Consider the following 26560-nt stretch of genomic DNA (forward strand, 5'->3'; position numbering starts at 1 on the left):
GTTTTTAAAACTTCTTCTTTTGCATGAAGCTGAAGAAGAAGAGGCTATAGTGAATTATTTTTTAACAAATGAAAAAAACGATGCCCATCTGATGTTTTTGTCGCGAAAAACCGAAGGGTTTTTAAATATACTTATTGAGAGACATTTGTGGCGAGACGGTAAAAAATTTCGGGAATTTTTTCGGTTGAATTGGGGCCAATTCAATTATGTATTGAACTTGATTGAAGAAGACATAAAAACAAGTCCCAGCATTAAAGTTCCAGAGCCAATAACTGCTGCTGAAAAACTTGCAGTTACTTTAAGGTAAGTTAAATATGTAAACATATATAAAATGAAATATGTCTTATTTTATTCCAAATCACTCGAAACGAATTTATCATTAAAATCTAAATATTTTTTTTATTTTAAATAAAATATAATAAAATAAAATTCAGATATGAAAAATTTATAAGTCAGTCGTTTAACTAATCGAGTCCCTATTATACAAAATCATATACCTATTAGAAATACAGATCGATTAATTATCATAGATTGTCATCTTGTCGCTCAATATTTTCTCCAAACTGAGTTTCTGGTACATTATGTGGTGTCATTGACGCGTTGTAAGTATAATTTTGACCAAATCATGTCTGTGCCGTTTGATAATTTGAATTAGAAGACTGCAATATATTTTCTCTAGGCCAAAAAAAGTGTTGAGATTGTGCTGGAATAAAACTTGAACTTTCAAACGGAACCTGATAATTTTGTGTTGATGTAAGAGGATTTATATTTTCTATTTCCAACTTGGTAATAATGTTAAAAATTTCTGTCTTAGCTTTAATTTTTAAATTAGGGTTAAATGTTTTAACAGTTTGTGCCATTGACTTAAAAAAAGTGTCGATTGGATCTTCTTTTTCGTCATTTAGCGCAAGAAACATTTGTTGTCTTTGTTCCATACTTTTGGAAAATAATGCGGCTAGATCTTCTTTTTGTATTTCTGTGTTTCGTATTTTTTCATTTGGCAGTTTTCTTTTCGCCAATTTTGGCTCACCAGTTCTACTACGTTCCATGTCCAACTCTATTTGAGATGTAGATTGTAGTGGTTCTACATTCAAATCCGACCGTGAATCGTCATCGTCTACTATAACATTATTTTCCTCTTCGCTGTTTATTTCTTCACTGGTAATAATAGTAGTCGCTGTTGGGATATTAGACAACCCTCTGAAAAAATCAAATAAATTATAGGAATATTAATATAATATTTATTTGATTATAAAATATGAATTTATAGCATAAAATACTTTTATTTATGAAGTATACACTATAGAGCTAGGATTTCAGATTTGTATGCAACAGCAGTTTATTTTATGCTACCTACGTCCAAATGGAGTTTTTGTGAGTAATGTCTAAAATTTATATTATTCTGATGAAATTGCGACTATTTTTATTCTGTTATGTCTTTGTATATATTGAGCTTAATGCATATTTTTGTATATTTATTATGATCGTATTTATTGTATTTGAGCCCGTAGTAATTAAACTGATAAAAGTATATAATTTGGTTTTTTTTCAAACATAAATTGTATTTTTATAAACACAATCCTATACGGACATGTGATAAGAAATTGAATAGTTAGACAAGGTTAACACACAATTAATAAAAGTATATAGGTATTTAAAAAAATATGAGATCGCGTAGCATGTAACACATACATATTTCCACTATTGAATTATGAATTATACATTTTGTTTCTAAATAAATATGCATGTAAAAATCAATAAATAATTTTTAATTTTTAATCTCAATTATATTTTATTAAGATAGCCAATAATTACTGATGTACTTAAATAAATAAATACATTTTTTTTTGTAACTATATTTTTGTGTGTAAAAATTATTATAAATTATAAAAATTTAAATGAATATTTTACAATTTTTTATTGCATACAAATCCTAGCCCTGCAAATGGCTAACACTTATAACTTTATTAATACCTAACCTAAACCTAACCTATTTAATTTATGATAAATAATTAGATTAATAACTATAAGATACGACACATACTTTCGTTCGTAAGAAACAACATCGAGGAAGGATAATACATCAGTCAGTGCCCATTTTGTTGGCTTATTTTTTGCCGATGATCCAGTTCCTAATTTTCGTTGTCTTTTGTTTTTGTTGTATGTGTCCTTCATGTTCTTCCACCGTCTTTTACAATCATCAACTAAAAATTAGAATTTCAACATTATGAATAATTAAACTTAAAACATTTTTTTTTAAATACCCTCGCGTACCATACTTACTCCACTTCAAATTCTTATAAGTTAATAAGTTATAAGCTAGAGCGCGGATTTTTATGCACTAAATAGTATCAAAATATGCCATTTCATATTATGAATATAAAAATAGTAAAAATATAGTAAAAAGTACATAGTAAAAATACATAGTAAAAATCGTAAAAATATGCAACAAATATACAAATACGTAGAATATAATATGCAACAAATATACAATTAAATTTAAATTATTTATAACATAAATTTATATATTTAAATCTTATAAAAAGGTATTGTAAATTGATATATATTTTAAATTTTATTTATTATTTAAATGAATAAAACATAATACAATATATACAAGACCATTTCAATTATTTACATCACAATATTTTATAATTTTATATGATTTTATCATGATGTGTGTTTTTATTTTTTTTTTTTAGTGAAGACGACTGTGAAAACAAATGAAAACAAACTAAATATTAAGGGAAAAACGGGAAATATTACGCACACTCATTTTTCGACAAAATTGATTTTGGTTTTTGATGTAACTTTAAAACAAATGACATAGATACATGAAATTTTCACCGAATGTTTATATAAGTATATTCTATCCACCATGCAATTTTCAAAATTTCGACTTAAGTTGAACTATTCATAGGTATTTGCAATTTTCGATCGTTATTAGTTTTTTTTAAATTTCATATCGATAAAAATGTATTTGTTAGGCAGAAAAACTTGAAAATTTAATACAAGGCTTCTAACACATTGTAACAATAGCAGTTAAAAAATATTAAAAATATATAGGCACGATTTTTTTTATAAGCATTTAAAGTTCAAATTTTGATTAAATGCGTAAAAATTACGGCAATGTTCAAATTATTTTAAGCTAGAAATTCATAAAAAAATGTTATTTTAAATCTAAGATTTGAAAATTTTTAATAATCTATAATATATCCTAGACAGATAAACCGTCTTCGCTCAGAATCGTTTTTCGTATACAATGATATAATATCATTGGATTCAAATTTAATTTCATCCATTACAGTAACCTACTGTACAGCAAAGCGACATCCACTTTCCCGCTTTTTTTTTTAAATTTCTTTTCATTATTCAATATAGATTTTGAATTTCATAAAAATATTCAAAAATACGCAATAACCATTAAATATGTAGAAATATGCAAAAAAATTTACCAATAACTTCAAACTATTATATGATTCGTAAAGATTACTGACGAAAATTCACAATGTGAAGAGGAAAACATATGCAATCGCATAGAAATCCGAACTCTAGTTATAACTAATATACTAATTACTAATAAACCACTCATCTAAAATTCGATTTCTTATGATTTAAAACACTTCAAAAAAATGTTCTGCTTTGATTATGAATGTAAAAATTTTTGTTATTTTCGTTCCAAAAATAAAACCTTCGATCTTAAATTTTAAATAAAAACTTTAAAATTATAACGATAAAAAATACAATTTCGTTGTTTTATAATGCCTTGAAATTATTTTAAAAAGATAATAATAACTGTTTGTATTAAACGAATCACTTGATAATTGGCATTTATAATATTATGTACCTATCTTAATATAATCTGTCTGTAATTACAGTAATTTAAAAAAAAAACTTTTGTATTTGTGTCACATTTTAAATGCTTATATATTAGTGTTGTTATTAAATATGAGGTTTGTTGAAAATAGTGTGTTTTTTTTATCAAAGGTACCTATTTAATATTATTCATTTGATTTTAAATATAGTAGTAGGTTAAATTGTATGACGTGTTAAAGTTAAATACAATATTTGTTTGGGTACCGCATAGATATTAAAAATTTAAAAAATGAATAGGCCATTTATGCTTATCATACGGGAACGAACATAAAAATATAGAGGTCTTAACATAAATGTATATACATGTATGTAATTATTGTACATAATTTATGATAAGACCTCTGCCAGAATGAGAGGTAATGATAAAATTCAGTCTTTCTCTCTTCCTCATTCCGGCATGTTATGCTGTTATAGGCTTATAGCCATGGCCTACCCGTTCTTTAATATCTATAGGGTACTGACGTACTGGACTATCATTGTCATGAAATTAGATATTAACAAATTAAATACAAATAAAAGTGTTATAGATAAGATCAAAGCAATAAATGAGTATCCAAATATTTCTGTTTACCGATTAGATATAGGTACCTAATATAATGTATTGTACATAATGCGATATATAGACGTGAAGGGCAGTATAGTTTTACTTACGATAAGATACCTATACAGTTAAAGTAATCACCTACGCGTATCAATTACTAAGGGTGTACCTATCGTGTAGCTTTAAGTATAATCATTTTAATTATCTATAAAGACTCGGTACCTATTTAAGTTTCTACATTTCGTAAAATCCAAAGAGAAAATAGACTTATGAAGATGTAATGAGTAACATAATATATAGGTATATATATATAATGTATATATATAACAATTTCATGATTTTTTAAGAAATAATCAATGTTTAATTCGATATTATCACAGTTTTGGCAGCCAATTTGATTAATTTTTTTTAGAATTTAAATATTTTGTGCATTACATATATGCCCCTGTGTGCAAAAATTAGTGCCATAAATATCACATAGACTTCTCTTTTGTAATGTGAAGTTCTAAATTAATGCCTATTTACTTCTTTGAGATGTACCTGGTATGCCAAACGCCAGGTTGATTGATGTTATTAATACAATATTAAGTTATAAGAGGTATTATAAACATCTCTATAAACTCACATAGTAATTATATTTAAGTAACAACAATGGTCAAATAGTAGTTATATTCTACTGTTGAATAAACAACTATGTAAAATCTATTAAATGCTTACATTTATATTCACATGGATATCACATTATTAACCTCTTATGGCCATGCTTTAATTTAGATATATATTATATAAAGTTTATATATGAATAAATAATAATAAAATATTTATTTATTCATTATTTAATAATGAATAACTATTTATATTGTTTGTAATAATTAAACAACTACTTATATAGCATTAAAAATAAATATTGACTTATTTAATTTTTATACCTATGTAAATTTAGTTAAATTTATATAAAAAAAAATAAACTACCTTTTCACTTTGTTTTAAATTATGATTTATGTTATTTTTAAATCTTCAGTGGCTATAACTATAGATAGGTAAATAAATATATTAACATACAGTAACAAGTGATGATGACCATAACAGAAATTATAGTTTAATAATAAATCATAAATGTAAGAATTCTATATAAGGATCTAGTAAGATTATAAAAAAAATCTACACTAATTATTCCCATTAACATAAAACATTAAAACATATAGTATATAGGAATAATAACAAACAACAGTATTTTATTCATGTAAAAGCATAATTTTATTTAATAAAGATCATGTAACAAAGTAATTGCAACTGCTTTTACATTAGAAATATTAAAAAATAAACATTTATGCTTAATATCACACATATTAATAAGAAAACTATTTGTTTCATTAAATGTATCTACATAAAAGTCTCCAATAATATCAGACACTAACAGATTATCAAAAAATGGGATTGTATTATACTGGACAACTTCAAAATATATACTTCCATTAGCCCTTTTTATAATTTTTTTAATACAAATAATCCCATTGTTTTTCAATAAAAAGTACATATCTTTCTTGTTTACAGAACTCACGGTAAAATGTTCAGTAATTATATTTTCATAAAGAGTATCTGTAGGATCAGGATGAGATAAAAGATTATAATCAATTTCATTTTTTAAAATTGGGTAACTAACAATTGATGCAACTATCTCAATGTTTTTTTGTTCTATTATTCTATTGTATACATCTTGAAGAGGAAAACGAGAGTTTTTCAACGACATTTTAATATTCTGTAGACAATTTTCAAATTTGAATGCACTAAATTTGTCCAATGATCCATGTATTTTTACAAAATGTGCCATATGAATTAAACCATAAACATTATATGTAATATACTCTTCACCATATAAAAAGGAATACTCTATCACAAATTTTCTTAATAAATCATTGGCAACATCATTGTAAGCAATACATGTTTCATTCGATAACAGGAGTCTAATAGCGCAATGTAATACCATAAAATGTTTGTAGAGTGATTTTTTCAATCTACCTTTTAGTACAATAGGGCCAGAGTATAACAAAAAAGATCTAAACTCAGTCGCCTTCCAAAACTCTAGTTCTTCTAAAGATCGAGGAGAACGACTAAATTCTTTAGGGAAGAATGCTTTAAGAGTAATAAGCTCTGAAGAAATTTCATTTGAAATATTATCATTTATAAAGCGAACTGGTTTTTTGCCTTTTTTCCAAAATAATAATAATCTTTTCATTACCCCTAAACATATATTGTGCATATATTCTAATACCACATTATCTACTATATTTATATTGAATTTGGTTAGAGGACAAAAGCCTTTATGATAGTCTTCATCACTTTGATTATGAAATGAAATATTTGTTCGTAAAGTAGAATTTAAGTCAGGAAAAGCCATTCTATTACTTAGAAAAACACCTTCGACAATACATGAATTACAGCTATGGTAAGCATTGTGTCCCTTTACATTCAAAATAAAAGCCTTTGCTGGGGCATCACAAATTACCTGGCTAATATTTAAAAAAAAAATTTTATTATTGATACTCAAACCATTGGCCATTAATAATTCCATTTCAGAAATGAATGGATTTAAAAAATCAGATATTGAATTTGGTTTTTTATATTTACCATGGTAAATTCCAACTGGTATAACTTCTTTAGATAATTCATGTATATCAACAAATGAAATTAAAATAGGCCAAAAATTGGATTTTGAACTCTTTGTTGTAGGAAGACCATCAATATTTAAACTTAATTTAATTATCGAAGTATTTTTTAATTTATCAAAATATTTAGTTAAAATTGGAGTGATCATGAACTCAATACCTATATGAATATAGGATCCTGGTTCTATACTAATAATATCATGTCTTTTTGGAGTTTTTAATAAAGTTCTTGAATTTTTGGGCAATTTAAGACCTTCTGATCTTAAAATAATTAAAAGGTCATTTACAAAGTTATGCGATACATGGTATTTAGAAATTAAATTTTGTAATTTATTTTCTAGTGAAATATTTTTGTCACAATCTTTATCACATAATGGGAAATTTTCATCAACACATACAGTAGTAGGATGTATTTCTGTAGAATTAGTTGAGGTAGATTTTGAAAGGCTAATTGAACATACGGTCACTGCTGTATCTTCAAACAATGTTGGTACTGGAATGGAAGAGAAGTTCTTTGAAAATTCCTCTTCTGGTAGTTTTACTTCTATGTTTAAACAACTTGAGTCCTTTTCAAGTGTATTAGAACATTTAATTTTTTTTGTGAGAATAGTACGTTGAAATTGTCTTCTCGACATAACATGAATTTCTTTTCTTTTTTTCAACTATAATTAAACAGTAGATTATATAATTAATAATCAAGAAGGATGTATAGTAATTATGGTATAATATAAGTAGGGATCAAGCTAAATATATGTAATAATACTTGAATATTAAATATAACTATCTACTAACTAATGTATTTGAACCTACTAATAAATCATATAATAATTGAATATAACTTGATCGGTATCTATATCATAATTTACATGTAAATATAAAAATATTTAAATATAATTTTTTGTTCTTTATGTTGGTTAAGTAAATTTCACACTTCATAGGTTGCCAAAGATAGTAATAGTATATAAATATATGGTTCATATTAAAATAAATAGGGAAGTGCGCCCGCAGGATGAAATCCCACCAGGGGCAAGATCAAAATTGTAAAACCAAATCAAAATTGTTATTTTAAATCTTAATATATTTCTAGTGTTTTTATTCTAAAATAACTTAACTATGGAGATGAAAAAAAAAATAATATTTTACATCTATAATACCTACCCAAAATATACTATAAATAATAAATTTCTGATATGAAAAATTACGTAGCTTGTAATGTAATACCATATTGTAACTAACATCTTCTATATACTGAGTCATTATATATTTATTTTATTTTCAGTTAAATTCAATAAATAAAATTATTGTGCAAAACATAAATTATTTAAGCATTTTAGCATATTAATAATTAAATAATAATATAATTGTACATCATTTTTCAGTAATATTTTAGTAGGTTTTCGTATACTCAAATATATTTATATTATATTAAAAAAAACCTCGCAAAACAATCTGTTTAGTAGGTATAAGATAAGTACCTATCAACCTAATAGATTATATTATAATTATTAATATTTGTTCTAATCATCTTTTTAGAAGAAATGTATGTGCTATTGCTACCTATACTACCTACATAATAAGTATACAATCAATATATATTTATGAATAGTAAGTACATACATAACTATTGTTAATAGAGTGTAAAATTTATAAAATGTATTGGACTATAATTTTATACACACCATGAGTACTATAGAGTATTGAATATTATTTAGATATATTTATTGTTTTCTCTCTAATGAATCTTTGATTACCATGTCGAAACCATTCTTTGACATGTTCTTCAAAAACCACATCAGTACAACTAAAGTTAACTCTACCTATTTCTGTGAAAAACAAACAATATTTTGGAAATAAGATAAAATTATTTTTGGATTTAAACACCAACTTTAGGTACCTACCTTTCATAATATTAATTATTTTAAGGTTCTCAAGACGGAAATTGTTTCGAAATCCAGTCCATGAGCATTTTGATGAAAGCTCGTTTGTAAATAAACGTTGTAAAATACGTTTGACAAAGTTTTTTATGTTCTTACCACTAATAGCAGATACAAAATTTACCTATGAAACAAACATATGTATTTATGAGAAAAATTAAAAAAAAAAAAAAAGAAACTATTAAGATACCATTTTCTTTTCAAACTGCTCTTCATTTTTGACTTTTTCATCAGTTTTCAATAAATGTTGGAAGTCATTAATAGGGAATATGGAAAAAAGAGTATCATCCAATGGTTGTTTATTAAGTGGACCAACTGGAGATTCTACCAAAAGTTTTTCGATCCTATCCATTCGTCCATCAAGTCTTTTAATATAACTGAAAATATTCTTTAGGAGAATCGTTTCATCGGTTTCTACTAAAACAGCTAACCAAAATAAAATTTTAATAAATAATTTAAATTTCTGATATGGTTATATTTAAATTGATTTAAAATAGGAATAGAAATATTTATGTAGTATTCATTACAAAGTTTATCTGAAACTGTGTTATGGTTTGCAATATTTGATGAATCTCGCATTGATTGAGTATTTAAAGTTTCTTGTTGGGAAGTTTCATTCAAGTTTAATTGTTCACTATAACTTTGATCTACAGAAAAAAATTATAATAATATTATTGAAAAGTTAGTTATGTAAAAGATTTTATGATTTATTTGATACTTGAATACATAATAATATGAAAAAATGTAATGGAAAAATTTAGCAATATAAAAATAAATTGATGAATAGGTATTTAAAAAAAAACAGTTATCATATTATTAAATTAAAAAATATAGATAATTAACAAATATACTTTCCAGGATTATCAAAAATAGAAACCAATTCCTTATCAATTGTATCAAAACATTGTGACGTAGATGGAAAAACATTTGATGTACTGGTACTTTCATATAAGTTTGCATTACTCATATGTGTTTGGGACAATTCTAACTTAGACATATGACAATTTTCATCAATTTCATTCAGTGAGTTAATTGCATCTGCAAATAATAGATTGTTATCTAATTGAAAAATAAATTAATCTACATTTTGTATTACTTAAAGATAATACATACATGGTATGCTGCAACTAGTTGTGTTTATCTGGCTATATGATACAGTTGGCTCATTAGAGATCAAATTTGAGTTCAATACACTGAGGTTTTTATTAGGAATAATACTTTTACTTGAAAATGTTGATGGAATAATTTTTATGGGAGAATCAGAACTGTCTAAAAATTAAATTGCATGTGTTAACCTATTTCATTAAATTCATAGGTAGGTACTAAACAATAAATCATTCATACCACTGTCAGTATCTTCATGATGATTTTTAACTTCTTTTCTCTTTCTTTTTCCTCGTCCTAGACTTCTTTCTGATTCTGATAAAAATATTTCTTTTTCTTTAAGTGCTGCTTTTTCATAAGAGTCTATATATTATATATTTAAAAACCATGATGAATAATATAAAACAATTAAGTTTAGGTGGATACCTATATACAACCTTAAACATACTAAAACATACCATAACTTTCACCAATTATATTGACGGGAAAAGATAACCAATCCATACTTGGCTCATCTGCTTTTATTAGCATTAAATCTGTAACTCTCTGTTTCCTTGGCCATCTACAAAAATCACCTTTTTGTGTACTATATATCCAATTTTTTGGTAAAACTGAATATTTGTTCTCATCTTCAAAAAATCCTATTTGCCACTAAACGTTTTATAATTAAAATTATTAATTATATGTTTAGTTAGCATGTACATTAAGGTATATCTAAACATGAATTAATGTACCTATAACAGTTAAAGCCTGGAGTCAACTACTATTTATTTGAGTACCTATTCTTTGTTAAAATTAAATATTTTAGATATTGGTATATCACAATTTCAATATCCTATAACCAGTATATCGTATACCCATCACTGTATATATTATAGTATTATATAATAACGTAGACCTAGATAAGTTGCAATACCTAACAACCCTACATTATTCCTTAAAAAACTACATAACTTAAAAACTAATTGTTTCAGCAGGTTAATTGTTGTGCCATCATTTTTAAAACGCTGATATGCTAAGATTTAAAAAAAAATTATATTTGCTTGAGCACCAAAACCAAACTAGATTTGTAAATTTATTCCATAAGTTTTATTTGCATCGTACCTATTTGAAAAGGTTTATATGTAACATTGTAAAGTACATAATATTAAATGCTTCTTTAAATAGGTACCTACTTAACGACAAATATCATACCAAGCCAACTGATTTAGTAAAATAATCAGTAGGTAGGACAGTAGAAGAACTAAGTATACATTTATTAGATATTAGGTAATATTTAAAAAGATTTTAGTTATAACAGCTGGCACAATTCAGTAGAAGAGTTAAATTTTTTTACATTAATTCATTTTTAAATATATATAATTTTATCTCTCTATGTTGAGGTGCAAAAATCACCTGCAAAATGAGGGACCCAACTTATTATGCACTCGCCGGATTTTAAATATAGCTATTATTATGGTTATTAATATTACCTGTTTCTTTACTGGGTCCATTGAAATGCTGCTTCTTGTATTGATGAACAAATGTGTTTGACAGTTGACGGATAGTCAATAAAGAAATTAAACAGTAAAAAAATCGTAATACGCACTTAGGCACTCTGCATTTACGGGATGCAAGGTACAAATAGTATAATTTGCAAAATACAAATTGGTATAACGAACAACAACTGTAAAATATTACTCACGTCGTCACACGAATAAGTACACGATAAGTATACATAAACAAATAAAATATATAATATATTATGTATGTATATTATGGTTGTGACTTGAGACACGTATGTCGTATAAAATCAGAATGCTGCAGCCTAGCAAGTAGAAACCTGCAATTATGCACTATGCGCCTATGCAACGACAAAATATGACAAAACAACTGATAACAGCGCCACAGCGGTAATGACAATAAATGATTAATCTTAATAAATTAAATATGTATAAAAATAAATACTTCAAATTTAAACCCGCTCATTTATAAATATAGCTATACATATATTTATAAACTATATATGAATATAAATAGTAAATACCACGCAAAATTTCCATACGTTATTATATTGTACCGTGATGATGCAGTACATGTGACTTCCAAAAGAAGTTGAAAAATTAATATCAATTGAAATTATTTTTATAATTTATAAATATATAACATATAGTTATTTATATAGTTTGAAAATACCCAGTTCAATAAATTATAATACTTGCACCTACCTGGAGACGTTGGAACTAAATGTTCCTACGCGTAACTAGTATACGAGATTAATTTTGAAACCTATTATAGCTTATGCTTATGTGATATTAATTATATGTTAAGAAATTAACATTGAATAATTAAACCTCTCTATAACTATACAATTTAAAATTATATCAAACATTTATTTAGCGCACATTATTAACTACATGGAGAAGTTAAATTTCAAATAAATATAATTTGTACATGTATGCGAGATATATTTTGGGACTTCCTATGGTTTACATAATTAAAATGTCTCTTAGACCAAACGTTATTAATAATTATTTTAAAATGTATCCTTAATATACTATAGAAGTCTAATTGCGAGGTTACGATTTAGAGTTAAAACGACCATCGCCGAGAACTAATGTTCATCATTCTGCACACAGGGATGTATAATACAAATTTTAAAATCTATTGTATTAATATTTTTTTTTAGGTACATGGCAACAGGTGAATCTTTTAGATCACTATCGTTTTCGTTTAGAATTTCGCAAAGTTACATAACCCGTATCATTAGATTAGTTTTAAAAAGTTTAAGTGAAAGACTAACACCTATTTTATTACCACCTCCGACAAGAGAAAATCTAAAACAAATAGCTATGGATTTTTGGATCAAATGGAATTTTCCAAACTGTGTAGGTGCCATAGATGGAAAGCACATAAGAATTTTTGCTCCCGGAAAAAGTGGCTCGTTGTTTTTCAACTACAAGGACTTTTTTTCAATTGTTCTTCTTGCAATCGTTGATGCAAATTGTAAATTTATATTTGTGGATGTTGGTGCATACGGCAAAGAAGGGGACAGTGGGATTTTCAACAAATGCCGTATCTCCGAAATAATAAAGACTGGTGAATATTTTCCTTCCCCAGAAATATTGCCCAATACAAATAAAAAATTGCCGTATGTACATATTGGGGATGAAGCATTCCGTCTAGAACCTCATATGATGCGACCATATACAAAAATCGAAGCACGGAATGATCACGAAAAAACGGTTTTTAATTACAGATTGTCACGTGCTAGAAGAACGTCGGAAAATAGTTTTGGACTTTTAAGTCAAGTTTTTCGAGTCTTTTATACACCTATATCTCTTAAAACAGAAACTGTAGATTATCTTGTATTATCATCATGCTGTCTTCATAACCTTCTCCGTGATAGATATTTAGAAAATACAGGGAATTGTTTTTACAACTTTGATGCAAATGAACCGCCACCATCTAGGAATATGATTTCAATTTCTAGATCAGGAGGATACGCTAATTTTGATGGATTCAATGTCAGAGACGAATTTAAACAATTCTTCAATAGTCCACAAGGAGCTGTTATATGGCAGAATCAACAAGTTCGACAAATTGATATAAATTAAAATAAAATATAATATGTTGAAAGTTAGTGTTTGATAATATTGTACTACCTAGTATATAAATTGTAACTTATAATAATATTATAAAGTACTTAAAAAATACCTTTAGATATACTACTGTGTGCAATATCCATGTTTTTTAATATTTGTTATTATTATTTAATATCAATACTATTGTTTTTAGTAGAAGTAGATATTATTATTATTTATTGCTATCATTATTACAAGCATTATTATTATTATTAATATAAATTAACTATCTTATGACAAGTTATTAACTACTTACCATTCTTCTCCATTTTTTCGGCTATCTGTGTCCAAACACTCTCCTTTACACCTAGGTTTTTGTAAAATTCATTTTTTAAATCATAAACACTAGGGTGCCTGCTTACGAGCTCTGCCAGTGTTATGTCATCCTCCACAGAAAATTGAGTTTGTGATTTTGGTGGCATTTTAAATTTTCAACACAAAATAATTAAGAAAAAATCACAAAAAGTTGAAATATAAAATTTGCTTTTAAGTGCGCGGCGCGTCTTGACAGCTATCCGAGCGGTAGTAACCGCGCCGACGCGCGGCTGCGTGATTCGACGCGCGGCCAAGCGGTTGCTGTAGGAATTGGTTTAATTTAATAATACGTTATCTAGTACGGCGCGGCTGAAATTTAAATCGCGCCGCGTCGCCGCGCGTCTCTAGACGCGTACATAGGAATCATACCTTTACGTTGTTTTTCTTTGCTGTTCTGAACGCCATAAATCAGCCATGACACAGTGGCGTATTTAAGGGGGCGGACAGATCCGCCCCCATGGCTCTTTGATATTGTATACAATATTATGTACTAATTATTAAATTCTAATGTACAGATATTAATTGATAAGTTTCAGTTATCAACAAAAAAAGTATCATCATTTTGTTATATAAAATAACCATAGATAATAGATTTTATTATCTTCTATTTTCTATGAAAATAACACGAACGGTTCTTTGCAGGAAAATTTTTTTCGTATGATCCATTTTCTTATCACATCCTTATCACAATATTATATTATATTTTGAAATATTAGTATTTTCATATTTCATGGTTTACTTGGTTTAGTACACTGCACAACACCCAAGACAACATTTTATTCACAGACATTTTGTTAATAATAAATTATTGATGAATAATATTATTGACATTTATTAAATGTTTGAACAAAAAAAAAAAAAAATTTGAAAACACTAAACAAATAATAACACCCTAACCTCACAGGAAAACATATTAAAAATAATATACTAATTTATAAAAAAATTGTATCTCAAAATAAAACTTAAAATTGGGAAACCGGAAAATCTACTAGTCGGCGTTGGCTAAACAAGAAAAGTTTACTAACAAGGAGTACACTACTAAAATAGGCGATCTTCCAATAACCCCGAAATCTCCAATTTATTATTGAGTGCCCTACTTTTATTTTTATGACCCAATTAATATTGTGATAAGATACAATGCAATGAATAGGCTTAGCTTTGACTATCCTCTTATTGCTCTTATTATTAGGGCCCGTATTACAATAGTTGAACTCAGGTTAAACCACCGAATTCGGCCGATAAAATCAGTGGTTCAAGCGTAACCGAGGTTTAAACTATGATTGTAAAACAGGCCATACATAGATGGGTAATCGTATAAATCATATTTCCTCGCCAAAATCATGACATTTGGCAGCAATTAATAAATCTACAATCACAATTTATATACAATATATAATACCAAGGTTAATATAAATATATAAATTCATATTAACCTTGATATAATACAACTGTTCTATGATAATACCGTGATAAGTGATGCGGTTTTAAATAATAACCACGAACGTGGTCATTACCATGGTATAAGTGTGATAAGGAAATGGATCATACGAACAATTTTTCCTGCGAAGAACGGTTCGTGAAAATAACAGTACTTAAACATGATATCATATTATCATAAGATTATATACGATAACAGAGATTTTTGATATTATCATTCCATTTCTCGTGGCCACGGTTTTATGGTTGATATGGTTTATATTATATTAATATGTAATAATATAAATTTTTTTATATTATAATAATAAATATTTATATGTAATTCAAAGTAATTAATTCATTGTTGTGTTGTTGGGGGGTGTGGGGGGCTACGCCCCTATTGTCATCCACCCCCTAGAAAAAATCATAAATACGCCACTGCCATGACATCGAACAAAAAAAAAAACATACCTACATGTTCCCGGGATTGTATTACAATACATTATACAACAAAAGAAAATACGATTTTCGATTTCTTGGCTAGAGAGTGGAAAATGGCGACAATCCATAAAAGATAAAAGGTACCTTTTCAATTGAGAACAACAGAGAAAATAACTTAACATGACTTCACCTTAGTGAATACAAAAACTGTTTAATATGGTTTCGTCGTTGTATGTGAAATTAATCTGGCACCGGTCTAGGTTTTACCGGTATGTGTGAAAAAAAGAGAACAACCGGTACCGGCACCGGCGCTCACTCCGGTTCCGATTTTATCGGTGTGTACGAAACGGCCTAATAATACCTTGCATAGTTCAATCAATCAATACCAAATTACTATAGTCCATATCTTCTTCAAACAAAACAAAATATTTGCTATTAAAATGTGTTGTGCATAACAATGACTGTCTAAATGAATGTGTTATAAGAATAGGTTTACTGCTGCATAGTGTATATAGATTCATGCTTTTGGTTCGCAATGATCGATGAACATGGAGGCGTGACAAAAATAGTATGTGTAGTTCATACGGAAAGGCAATTTCAGTATTTGGCAAAATGCTGCTATCCCGCAAATGTCCCCAGTGATTGAAATAGCTCACTTCCCGTCCACGCCACACAATATAGTCAATATACTATGATATGTGTTTTATTGCCAATGTCTCAAATTCCTCGAATTAATTATAGCAATTAATGGCTAGTTGGTGGAATGCACTGTTGGGTGAGGTCCGCAGATGACTAACAGATAAAATATAGTTATAAAGGGTGAAATTTGACAAAGTACCATATAGGTACTTATCTAATATAGAATGCGGGATGTAACAATGGTTTTGTTTCCTAATGGTTTTGTAACCTACCGATAATTGACCTATTGTGACGTGTAACATCATCAATTTTTAAAGAAACCTTATGATTTTTCATATCATTTGAAATTTTTTCACATACACTAGAACCGTCAATGTTATATGTTCCCTTTTGAGAATTAATAGATATACCTAAAACATTTAAATATAATTATCATTTTTATAATAAATAGATTAAGTAGCACCTATAATATATTACTTTTAAATAGGTAGTTATACAAAATTTAAAATACACTAATGAGTAATGTATAGTAAGTATTATCTGTACCGAATGCTTCAAGGATGAGATTTATAATTTTTTTAAATCCGGCATCAAGCTAAAAGGTCTCACATTAACTATCACTAACCCATCACAAGCATCAAATAATTTCTGTTGGTTCATGTCTATACGAAAAGATTTCTTTTTAACTTTGACAAATTGTAACAATAATGACTGTTCAATTTTTCTCTTTAAAAATAAAAAGACGGATTTCATGTTTTAACTATAACAGATACACATTTACTGAAAAAGTAAACACAATTTATTTAAAAGGACAAATATTAAGTAGATGATTTTATCTTTTCTCTCTGGATCTCTAGTAAATTATATTAATACATCATAATTAATAATATGTATAATTTACTATATTTAATATTTATATAATAATTATTTATTAGTCATTACTTACCATAGCTTTATCATGTAACTGAACATTTTCAATACGAGCACCAGATTTAGACAATTTGGCCTCCGTTAAATCTTTGTACTCATTTTTGTGTAGGGCAAAAATGTGTTTTTTCAAGTTCGATGCATGTTTACCAGATATATATACCTCGTACATCCCACTACATTACATTTACTACTGTTTTTATTGATATCATAAGTAAAATACATTTCAAGAACCGGGTTCTTCGCTTTTAATTTTCAATATAATATGACTACTCTTTAAATAATTTAAAACTTAAACACTTTTACATTTTAAAAATTGAAACACTTTAAAATAATAACATTGACCAAAGTATAAAGTATAAATTGTATCAGACGACACACGACAGTACCTATTAAAATATCGTAACACGAGGGTGCAGATCGTAAGTCCACTTTTATTGTCATCGTATACATGGTACATACAACAAAACAAACAATTACTTTTGGGTTGGATTAGTAGTTACACGCAATCATATAATAAAAAAAAACTCCTGGTCATGGCAAGGGTAGTAAGTGATCGATTTTGAATGCGTTATATTGTATTACAATGGGTAGGTAGGTGCATGTATATTATGTAGTTTCGTGCTAACGACAAAGTGACGCCTAAGCCAAAATCCGCTTTCATTGTCATCATATGTATCTATAGTACCCACTTTTAAAATATAATATAAGACCGAGCAAACAATTTACTATATTTTGTTCAGTTCACTTCAATAGAATAAAATTAATACAACATCCGGGTCATGGTATAGATGATGCATGGTAGAATTCAAATTCATTATATTTTATATTATATTGTACATGTGCATTGTGTACCTATTCGCTGTTTCGTATATGATACCTATGTAGTGATCAGCAGACGCCTACTCCCTGCTAGGCCACAGACCATATTATAACATTATAAGTCCACTTTAGTTCGTTCCCATATCTTTATAAATTATGTAGGTACGTAATATACAACCGAACATATCTTCAAGTATGTATTGTAAATAACATAGTATATAAAAAAAAGATGTACTCAAGTTCGTCTCTCAGACAGTCGCACAAAGTACTTGATTAATGTGTTGTTTCTTTACCATCAAATAAAAATGTATTTTTTTAACGCTATTCATATAGTTAGGTATATGTAACAAAAAACATCAATAAAATATATTATCTAAGCGTTAAGCCACAAACATATAAAGATACTTAAGCCATACATTATTTATACGTTCAATAATTTAATTTGTTTTACAGGAAGTAAATAACCATTAGCTAAAGGGGTGCTTAGGAGAGGGGTTAACGCACAAACATTTATTTTAGCTCTGCCGTCATAATTTCTATACGTCCATCAATAGTAGCTACATTTTTACATTTTGATATATTATATTTTATTTTTTAAATAACTTGTTGATAACAAGAACCTAACCTAGCAACATATTTATTATTTTATAAGCTGAAAAAAAATAATAATCAACATTAGGTTGTATTTTAGTAACATAACTATTAATTACACAACATTACAACTGTTCAACTACTTTAAGCCAATGGCCAAATTTATGCTTATTAAATAATAATAGTAAATAGTAATAATAAAAAAGAATTAATTTGATAAAACACAATAAAAAAAAACAAACTGTTAATTAATAGTTAATTATAATAGTATTATAGTTACTGTATATTTTATTTTATTGATTTTTACACTTGAACATTAATACATTTTCAAAATTTTTATCGTTCATCTTACCCCTTTTTTTCGATAAAACAGCACCACCAATACTAAATATGTGTTCTACAGCGGCAATGCTAGGAAGTGGTGTGTTAAATTTAAAAAATACCTTTTTAAGTGTGGGCATTTCATTCAATATATTAAGATTTTTCGTAAAACTTTTACAAAAGTACTTAAACAAATAGGTACCTGGTTATTTCTTGATCTAATGAAAGATCCACTTTTGATTTATTTTCAGACCAATTAAAGTAATTATTTGCATCATCACTGATATTGCTATCAGATACTTCAGATTCAGGCAAATTTGACTGTTCAAACATTTCTAAACAACATTTTTTTTAAAATGATAATGACTTATTTTTTTATCATTGTCGGTTAGCCAGATGGTTTTAAAAAACGGATGTGAAACCGTTGCAGATAATAAAAAAGGATCAGTCAAAAAATGTTCGAAACGTTTTTCCACGTTTGCTTTAATCAAACTAACTAAAGAATCACAATAAATTAAATTTTTTTTAGCGATATCATCATATTTTTGTAAGAGTATTGTAATAGAAGGCAACAAAAACCCAAAATACATATTATTTTCACCTTGCAACACATCAAGGCAAATGCACAATGGTTCCATAACTACAACTGACTCTTCTAAAAATCATTTTTAGAAAACCGATTTAATTTGAAAGCATCACACTCTTTAGTGAACTTGGAAGTACTGTTTTTAAAATGCAAAAGAAGAAATTTTGTTGAATCAAACCAACAGCTCCAACGTGTTTAATTAGGAGTTTTTAAATAAACGCACAAATCCATTTTAATTATATCAGCTATTTATGATGAACGGTTCTGCTTATTCCATAATGCTTGGCATTTTGAAAATGTGAGTCTACTTTGTTTTCTGTAGTTTAACATAGATGGTCGTTTGGAAACATTAGGCGATAAAGCCTCTTCGATATCCTAAAATTGTAAAATTTACATTTAATGTTATTATTAGGGTTAGGATGTTTATGACCTTAAAAACACTAAAAAATGCATGCAAATATGCACAATAAATATCAAAATATGCCCTTAAATAAAATTAAACATGCAATTTAAAAATTTTATTTCTAATCCAAAATGTATTTTAAATTAATTTACAACTTTTTTTATAGCTTTAAACTTAAATACAAATATAAAAGAATATGATATTTTGAAATTAAAAATTTACTTAACCTTACAGTAAGTTAACATTTAATTAAGTAAGTAATAAAGATAAGTACCAATATAATTTAATTCCTATCTCAACTTGAAATAATATGATTATTATGAATATTATGATTACAATTATGATTACATTCAATTGACAAAGTGTTACAAAAATTATTTTATATTATGTAACTAATAATAATAATAATAATAATATTAAGGTATTTTGTAAAAATGGATATTACTAAGGTACTAAATTGGCTATAAAGATACTAAGATTGAAAGTTTAGATGAAAACAGTTCACAGTCTGAAAATGAAAATAATTTACTGACTAGTGATGTCATTGAAGATGATAATAATAATAATAACTTATCATGCGTTACAGAATGTAGCAACTACGTCAAACAGTATTGTAAGTGATGGTAAACCAACTATTTACTCCCCAAACACAGCCACTTCCACAACTACTTCTTCGGATTATATACCTTCTGGTTCTGAATCTAGTTCAGATTATTTTTCTGATAGTTCACTAAATAAGTGTGATGATTTGACAAATACAGTAGCCACCCCAGTATAGTCAAGAGCTCATACTAGAGGTAGAGGAATGAGAATGAGAAGGGGGTTTAGAGGAAGAACTATTCACACCAAAAATGTACCACCTAATAATACATCAACATCTCCAAAATAACTTAATAATATTGATGGCATTAATATTAATTGGATGAATATATCTGGCCAACAATTTAAACAATTTCCATATACTGGTAATACTGAAATACATTCAGATATTAGTAATAAATTAAATCTAAGAGCTTCAGATGTTTACCGTTTTATTGTTGATGATGAATTATTAAACCTAATTGTAAGTATGACAAATGAAAATGCTAAAACTAAAAAACCTCATTGGAAAGATGTAGACCTTGATGAATTATTAAATTTTTTTACCATCATGTTGTACATGGGTTTAGTAAAATATCCAACGATTGCAGATTATTGGGCAAATAGTTTCCTATACAAAAATGAATTTGTAAAATCTGTAATGCCTAGAGATAGATTTAAAGATTTTTTAAGATTTTTTCATAAACAAAATAATGCTACAGCTGACATCACAGACCGCATATATAAAATTAGACCTCTAGTTAATATTTTGAACAACAATTTTGAAAAGTTGAAAACCCCTGGTGAAACAGTGGCAATTGATGAATCAATGGTACCATTTAGAGGTCGTTTGGTCTTCAAACAATATTTACCAGGTTAATCATCTAAATATGGAGTAAAAATTTTTAAATTATACTTTTAAATCTATTGTTTATGAAGGAAAAATGAAAAAGCCAGGTTTATCTGATGAAAGAGTTAGTAATACTGTTGTAAAAACCTTAATGCACTCATATTTAAACACTGGAAGAACATTGGTCGCTGATAACTATTATAATAATATGAAAATTGCTGAAGACCAACTGAATCAAAACACACATTTAGTTGGAACACTGAGGAAAAATGTAAAACACACTCCAAAAAATGTAATGAAAGATGACAAAAAATTGAAAAAATGTGATATAATTGGTATGGAAAATGATAATGGTATAGTTATTGGTCACTGGAAAGATAAAAGATCCGTTAGATTCATAACTACAAAACATACTGTAAACATAATTGATACAGGTAAAAAAAATCGATTAGGTGAAAATGTAAAGAAACCAGAAGCAATATTGTTTTACAATAGGTTCAAGCAAGGTGTAGATATCTCAGATCAAATGTCTAGCTACCATAATGTTCTTAGAAAAACCATACGGTGGTACCATAAAGTTGCGTTTGAGTTTCTCTTTGGTACGGCAGTTGTAAATGCATGGAACGTTTATAAAAGTGTTACAAATAATAGTAATATGCAAAAAAAAAAATTCCGTGAAAATCTCATTCATGAATTACTTAGTGATGTTATTTCTTCAAAGTTGTCAATTCCATCAGTCTCTCCAAAATTTGTAAAAAGACCACATAACTTGATAGAGATGGAAGGCAAATCTGGGAATTCAAACAGAAAAAAACGTAGGAAATGTGTAGGTTGTTATGAAAATCTGAGGTTGACATTGGGCCCAACAGAATCCAAGAAAAAATGCAAAATGATTTCAACAATTTGCCAAGACTGTGACAAACCATATTGTTTACATTGTTTTCAACATAAACATTAGTCACTAACAATTTTTATATAATTTTTTTTATTGCAAGGATATAAGTCTTATGTTATTATATATTTTTTTTTACTTGGTTATAAGTTGTTTCTCATTTATACATTGTTTTTATTGCAAGGATGTAAGTTTTATGTTGTTCTATTTTCTTTACATGGTTATAAGGTGTTTCTCATTTATTAATTGTTTTTTTTTTATAGCTAGGATATAAATTTTATGTTATGTTATATTTTTTTTGATTGTGATAAGTTGTTTTTATTTTTATTTTAATTGCAAAAATTTTATAAAAAACAAATTGGATTTTAATTTAAAATATTCTTGTATTTTGTAAAGATACAAGCAATTTACTTTTATTACCTACTACCTAGTATCTGTATACAGTTTATTATTATGTCAGGTATGTTGAATATCATGTTTATGTAATTTTATATGAGTACCCAAAGGTTTATTATGACTATCAAAATTAATTATTAGAACCAAAACAATAGGTTTGTATCTTAAATTTGTTTAGGTATAACCTGAAATGCATAGATTATTAATTTTTCTAAAATAGTAAATATCTCAAGTTCGACTCATTATAATCACTGACAGGGTTAACACAAGCTTAATAATATAGTAGTGAACATGATTCTGGCCTTAACTTACAATATAATTGCATTTTCATTTTAGGAAATTTACTTAAGTGAAGAATTATATGGGAGTCACCGGTGACACCCGCCGTTCAGTAAAAAAAACTAGTTGGGTGTCACCGGTGACTCCCTACGTCTCCAACGTGTTAATTAACTTAATATAATTATACTGTTAACACTTATATAAATTACGCTAGAAAATAAAATAAAAACCATTTAATAGAAAAAAAACCGCACCTTTGTAATTATAATATAATTGATAATACTTTATATATAAAAATAGAAAATAAAATAAAAATGTTTGACTGTTACAATGTTTTTTTTACATGTAAATTTAAAAAAAAAATTTAATACATACTAAAATCTACTAAAATCGATGCTTTCTGTTATTGAATGTTCAAGTTCTGTGTAAGAGACCTCGTGGTTGTTAGTAACTGGAGTCAGTTGTTTACTGCATGATGAAATTTGTTGATTTCCAGTTGAATAAGGCTGAGATGAGAAAAAATTGGAGTGGTTGGGTGTGTTGAACAATTGTCGAGGATAAAATTGAGTAGGATTTGATGTATTTACATAAAGTTGCGAAATTAAGAAGATGTAGTAAAATGTTTACGTTCGTGAACTTAGCGGCCCTCATGTAACAGATTTCAATAAAACCTATCCAACAATTTTGTTGGACGTTTGTTGGACATTGTTGGAAAGGTTTTACAATTTGTTGGACCGTCATTAAGAAGATTTAAACATTTTTCCAAAACCGCCGCTAAGTTCACACTAACGGCCAACATTAAATCAAACGCATAACAAACTGTACAAAACTGTTCTCCACGGTTCTCCACAATATATACTCCTCTACACGCCTTCTGACTAAACTTTTAATCTAACAACATAACTATATTATAAAGGTTAAATTGGTATTACTACTTTTAAAATGATAACATACAAATAATTTTTACAGAAAATCAGCTTCTTCTCAGTTGACTATCCAACGAATTACCAAACAAAAAGTTTGATATTGATTTTAAGTGAATTTAAAAGCATGGCTGGGCATTAACGAGTTAAGTTAATATTAACTAAGACCAAAGTTAAATAACTAGTTAATTTTTTTTAACTAAATTTTAACTTAATAAGTTAATTTGTTTACATATTCAATGTGTTAACTTCGATTTAAGTATAAACAGATTTCTTAAAATTAAGTTACACGAAAATCGTTATTCTTGGTTTAAATATGTAATTTTGTCCAAATTTAAAATTAAAATATCTGTAAAAAATAAATTTATTTATATATTATTAAGATTTTTGGTTACAGTATGAATTATTTATGAGAATCTTTGTTTGAAATTTTCAACCCTTAATTATAAAAACTGAACATTTTATAATTTTTTAATTACAATGGTAGATAATTTTCAAAATTTTGATAAATTTGAACTTAAATTTCTTATAAAAAAAATTCGTGTCTATGTATTTTCAATATTTTTCTGCTGCTGTTCTATCAATATATCAGGAACCTTGTATTACATTTTCAGACTTTTTGACCACCAAATAAAATGTAATTGACAATTATAAAAATAAAACTAAAAAACGTTTAGGAATTAATTTTAAACTCATAACTTATTTGTTTGTATATTAAATAACTATATTATATTTTATTTGTTGAAATTTTGTAAACATGAGAATTATCAAAAAAGAATCAACAGAGTTCCAACAAACGGTGGGACACGACTTTGATTGGGGAATATAATGTCATGGTTTGACATTAATGTTTACAAAAAGTATTCCAAAATATTTTTCGAATACTTTTTTTTCAGTAGATTTAGATTTCAATACCAAAAATATTATTATTTCAACTTTATACTTTTAAACCGTTTATTTCAACAACATATTTATTATTTTATAAGCTGAAAAAAAAATAATAATCAACATTAGGTAGTATTTTAGTAACATAACTATTAATTACACAACATTACAACTGTTCAACTACTTTAAGCCAATGGCCAAATTTATGCTTATTAAATAATAATAGTAAATAGTAATTAGTAATAATAAAAAAGAATTAATTTGATAAAACACAATAAAAAAAAACCAACTGTTAATTAATAGTTAATTATAATAGTATTATAGTTACTGTATATTTTATTTTATTGATTTATTACACTTGAACATTAATACATTTTCAAAATTTTTATCGTTCATCTTACCCCTTTTTTTCGATAAAACAGCACCACCAACACTAAATATGCGTTCTACAGCGGCAATGCTAGGAAGTGGTGTGTTAAATTTAAAAAATACCTATTAAAGTGTGGGCATTTCATTCAATATATTTAGATTTTTCGTAAAACTTTTACAAAAGTACTTAAACAAATACCTGGTTATTTCTTGATATAATGAAAGATCCACTTTTGATTTATTTTCAGACCAATTAAAGTAATTATTTGCATCTTCGCTGATACTGCTATCAGATACTTCAGATTCAGGCAAATTTGACTGTTCAAACATTTCTAAACAACTTTTTTTAAAAATGATAATGACTTATTTTTTTATCATTGTCGGTTAGCCAGATGGTTTTAAAAAACGGATGTGAAACCGTTGCAGATAATAAAAACGGATCAGTCAAAAAATGTTCGAAACGTTTTTCCACGTTTGCTTTAATCAAACTAACTAAAGAATCACAATAAATTAAATTTTTTTTAGCGATATCATCATATTTTTGTAAGAGTATTGTAATAGAAGGCAACAAAAACCCAAAATACATATTATTTTCACCTTGCAACACATCAAGGCAAATGCACAATGGTTCCATAACTACAACATACTCTTCTAAAAATCATTTTTAGAAAACCGATATTTGGGTATTGGTGTATTGCATAAAGCATTCCTTCGAGTTAAATCCATTTTATGAAATATTTCATCATCCTTCAAAGATAATTTGTAAAACACATTATTTTTGTCACATTTGTTAAATCGTAGCCATTGTACATCACGAAAAAAGAATGCTTGTCCTGCCGCATTTTTTTTTTTAAATTGATATTTTGTTTTTAACAAGCTATGAAAATCTTGAAAATGACTTTGTTTAGCTTCAATAACAGTAAATTTGTCTTTTCCAGCAAAACGGATTAATAATGACCAATCATAAGGGTGATAAATTTGAGCAGCATACCTATTCAAACTTCTCTTGAAGACCTCTTATTATGTCAACCTTAGTCCACTTATACAACTGGTTATGAAATCTTCAATATGCTGAACAATTTTTTCGAAATAGAAGGATTGACTTGGGATAACTGTATTGATATTTGTATAGATGGAGCGAGGCAATGGTTGGAAAAACTGCTAGTGTGGTTTCACGAATTA

At 27.0% G+C, this 26560-nt stretch overlaps 4 protein-coding genes across 4 annotated transcripts; 1 reads left to right on the plus strand and 3 right to left on the minus strand.

The window, feature by feature from the left end:
* Nucleotides 1–463: 463 nt before the first annotated feature.
* On the minus strand, nt 464–14228 carry LOC149062432 (uncharacterized). The gene is made up of 3 exons (XM_089217838.1): nt 14001–14228; nt 2045–2204; nt 464–1200 (listed from the first exon to the last, which is right to left on the minus strand). Exons 1-3 carry the CDS (start codon nt 14164–14166, stop codon nt 624–626), a joined length of 903 nt encoding a protein of 300 aa, XP_089073964.1. The 5' UTR covers nt 14167–14228; the 3' UTR covers nt 464–623.
* LOC149062433 (uncharacterized) lies at nt 7608–9677 on the minus strand. The gene is made up of 5 exons (XM_089217839.1): nt 9545–9677; nt 9208–9443; nt 8982–9141; nt 8763–8906; nt 7608–7745 (listed from the first exon to the last, which is right to left on the minus strand). The coding sequence occupies exons 1-4, from the start codon at nt 9594–9596 to the stop codon at nt 8788–8790; spliced, it is 567 nt and encodes a 188-aa protein (XP_089073965.1). The 5' UTR covers nt 9597–9677; the 3' UTR covers nt 7608–7745; nt 8763–8787.
* Nucleotides 9856–12015, minus strand: LOC149062434 (uncharacterized). Its single transcript, XM_089221830.1, has 5 exons — nt 11594–12015; nt 10580–10772; nt 10362–10484; nt 10131–10286; nt 9856–10055 (listed from the first exon to the last, which is right to left on the minus strand). Exons 1-5 carry the CDS (start codon nt 11612–11614, stop codon nt 9856–9858), a joined length of 693 nt encoding a protein of 230 aa, XP_089077956.1. The 5' UTR covers nt 11615–12015.
* A 7743-nt stretch (nt 14229–21971) lies between the features above and the next one.
* Nucleotides 21972–22592, plus strand: LOC149062435 (uncharacterized). The gene has a single exon (XM_089215325.1). The coding sequence runs from the start codon at nt 21972–21974 to the stop codon at nt 22590–22592; it is 621 nt and encodes a 206-aa protein (XP_089071451.1).
* The last annotated feature ends 3968 nt before the right edge of the window (nt 22593–26560 follow it).

The sequence above is a fragment of the Diuraphis noxia genome, unplaced genomic scaffold (assembly GCF_037042655.1).
Source record: "Diuraphis noxia isolate RWA-SAM2 unplaced genomic scaffold, SU_Dnox_SAM2 contig0001, whole genome shotgun sequence".
Lineage (NCBI taxonomy): Eukaryota > Metazoa > Arthropoda > Insecta > Hemiptera > Aphididae > Diuraphis > Diuraphis noxia.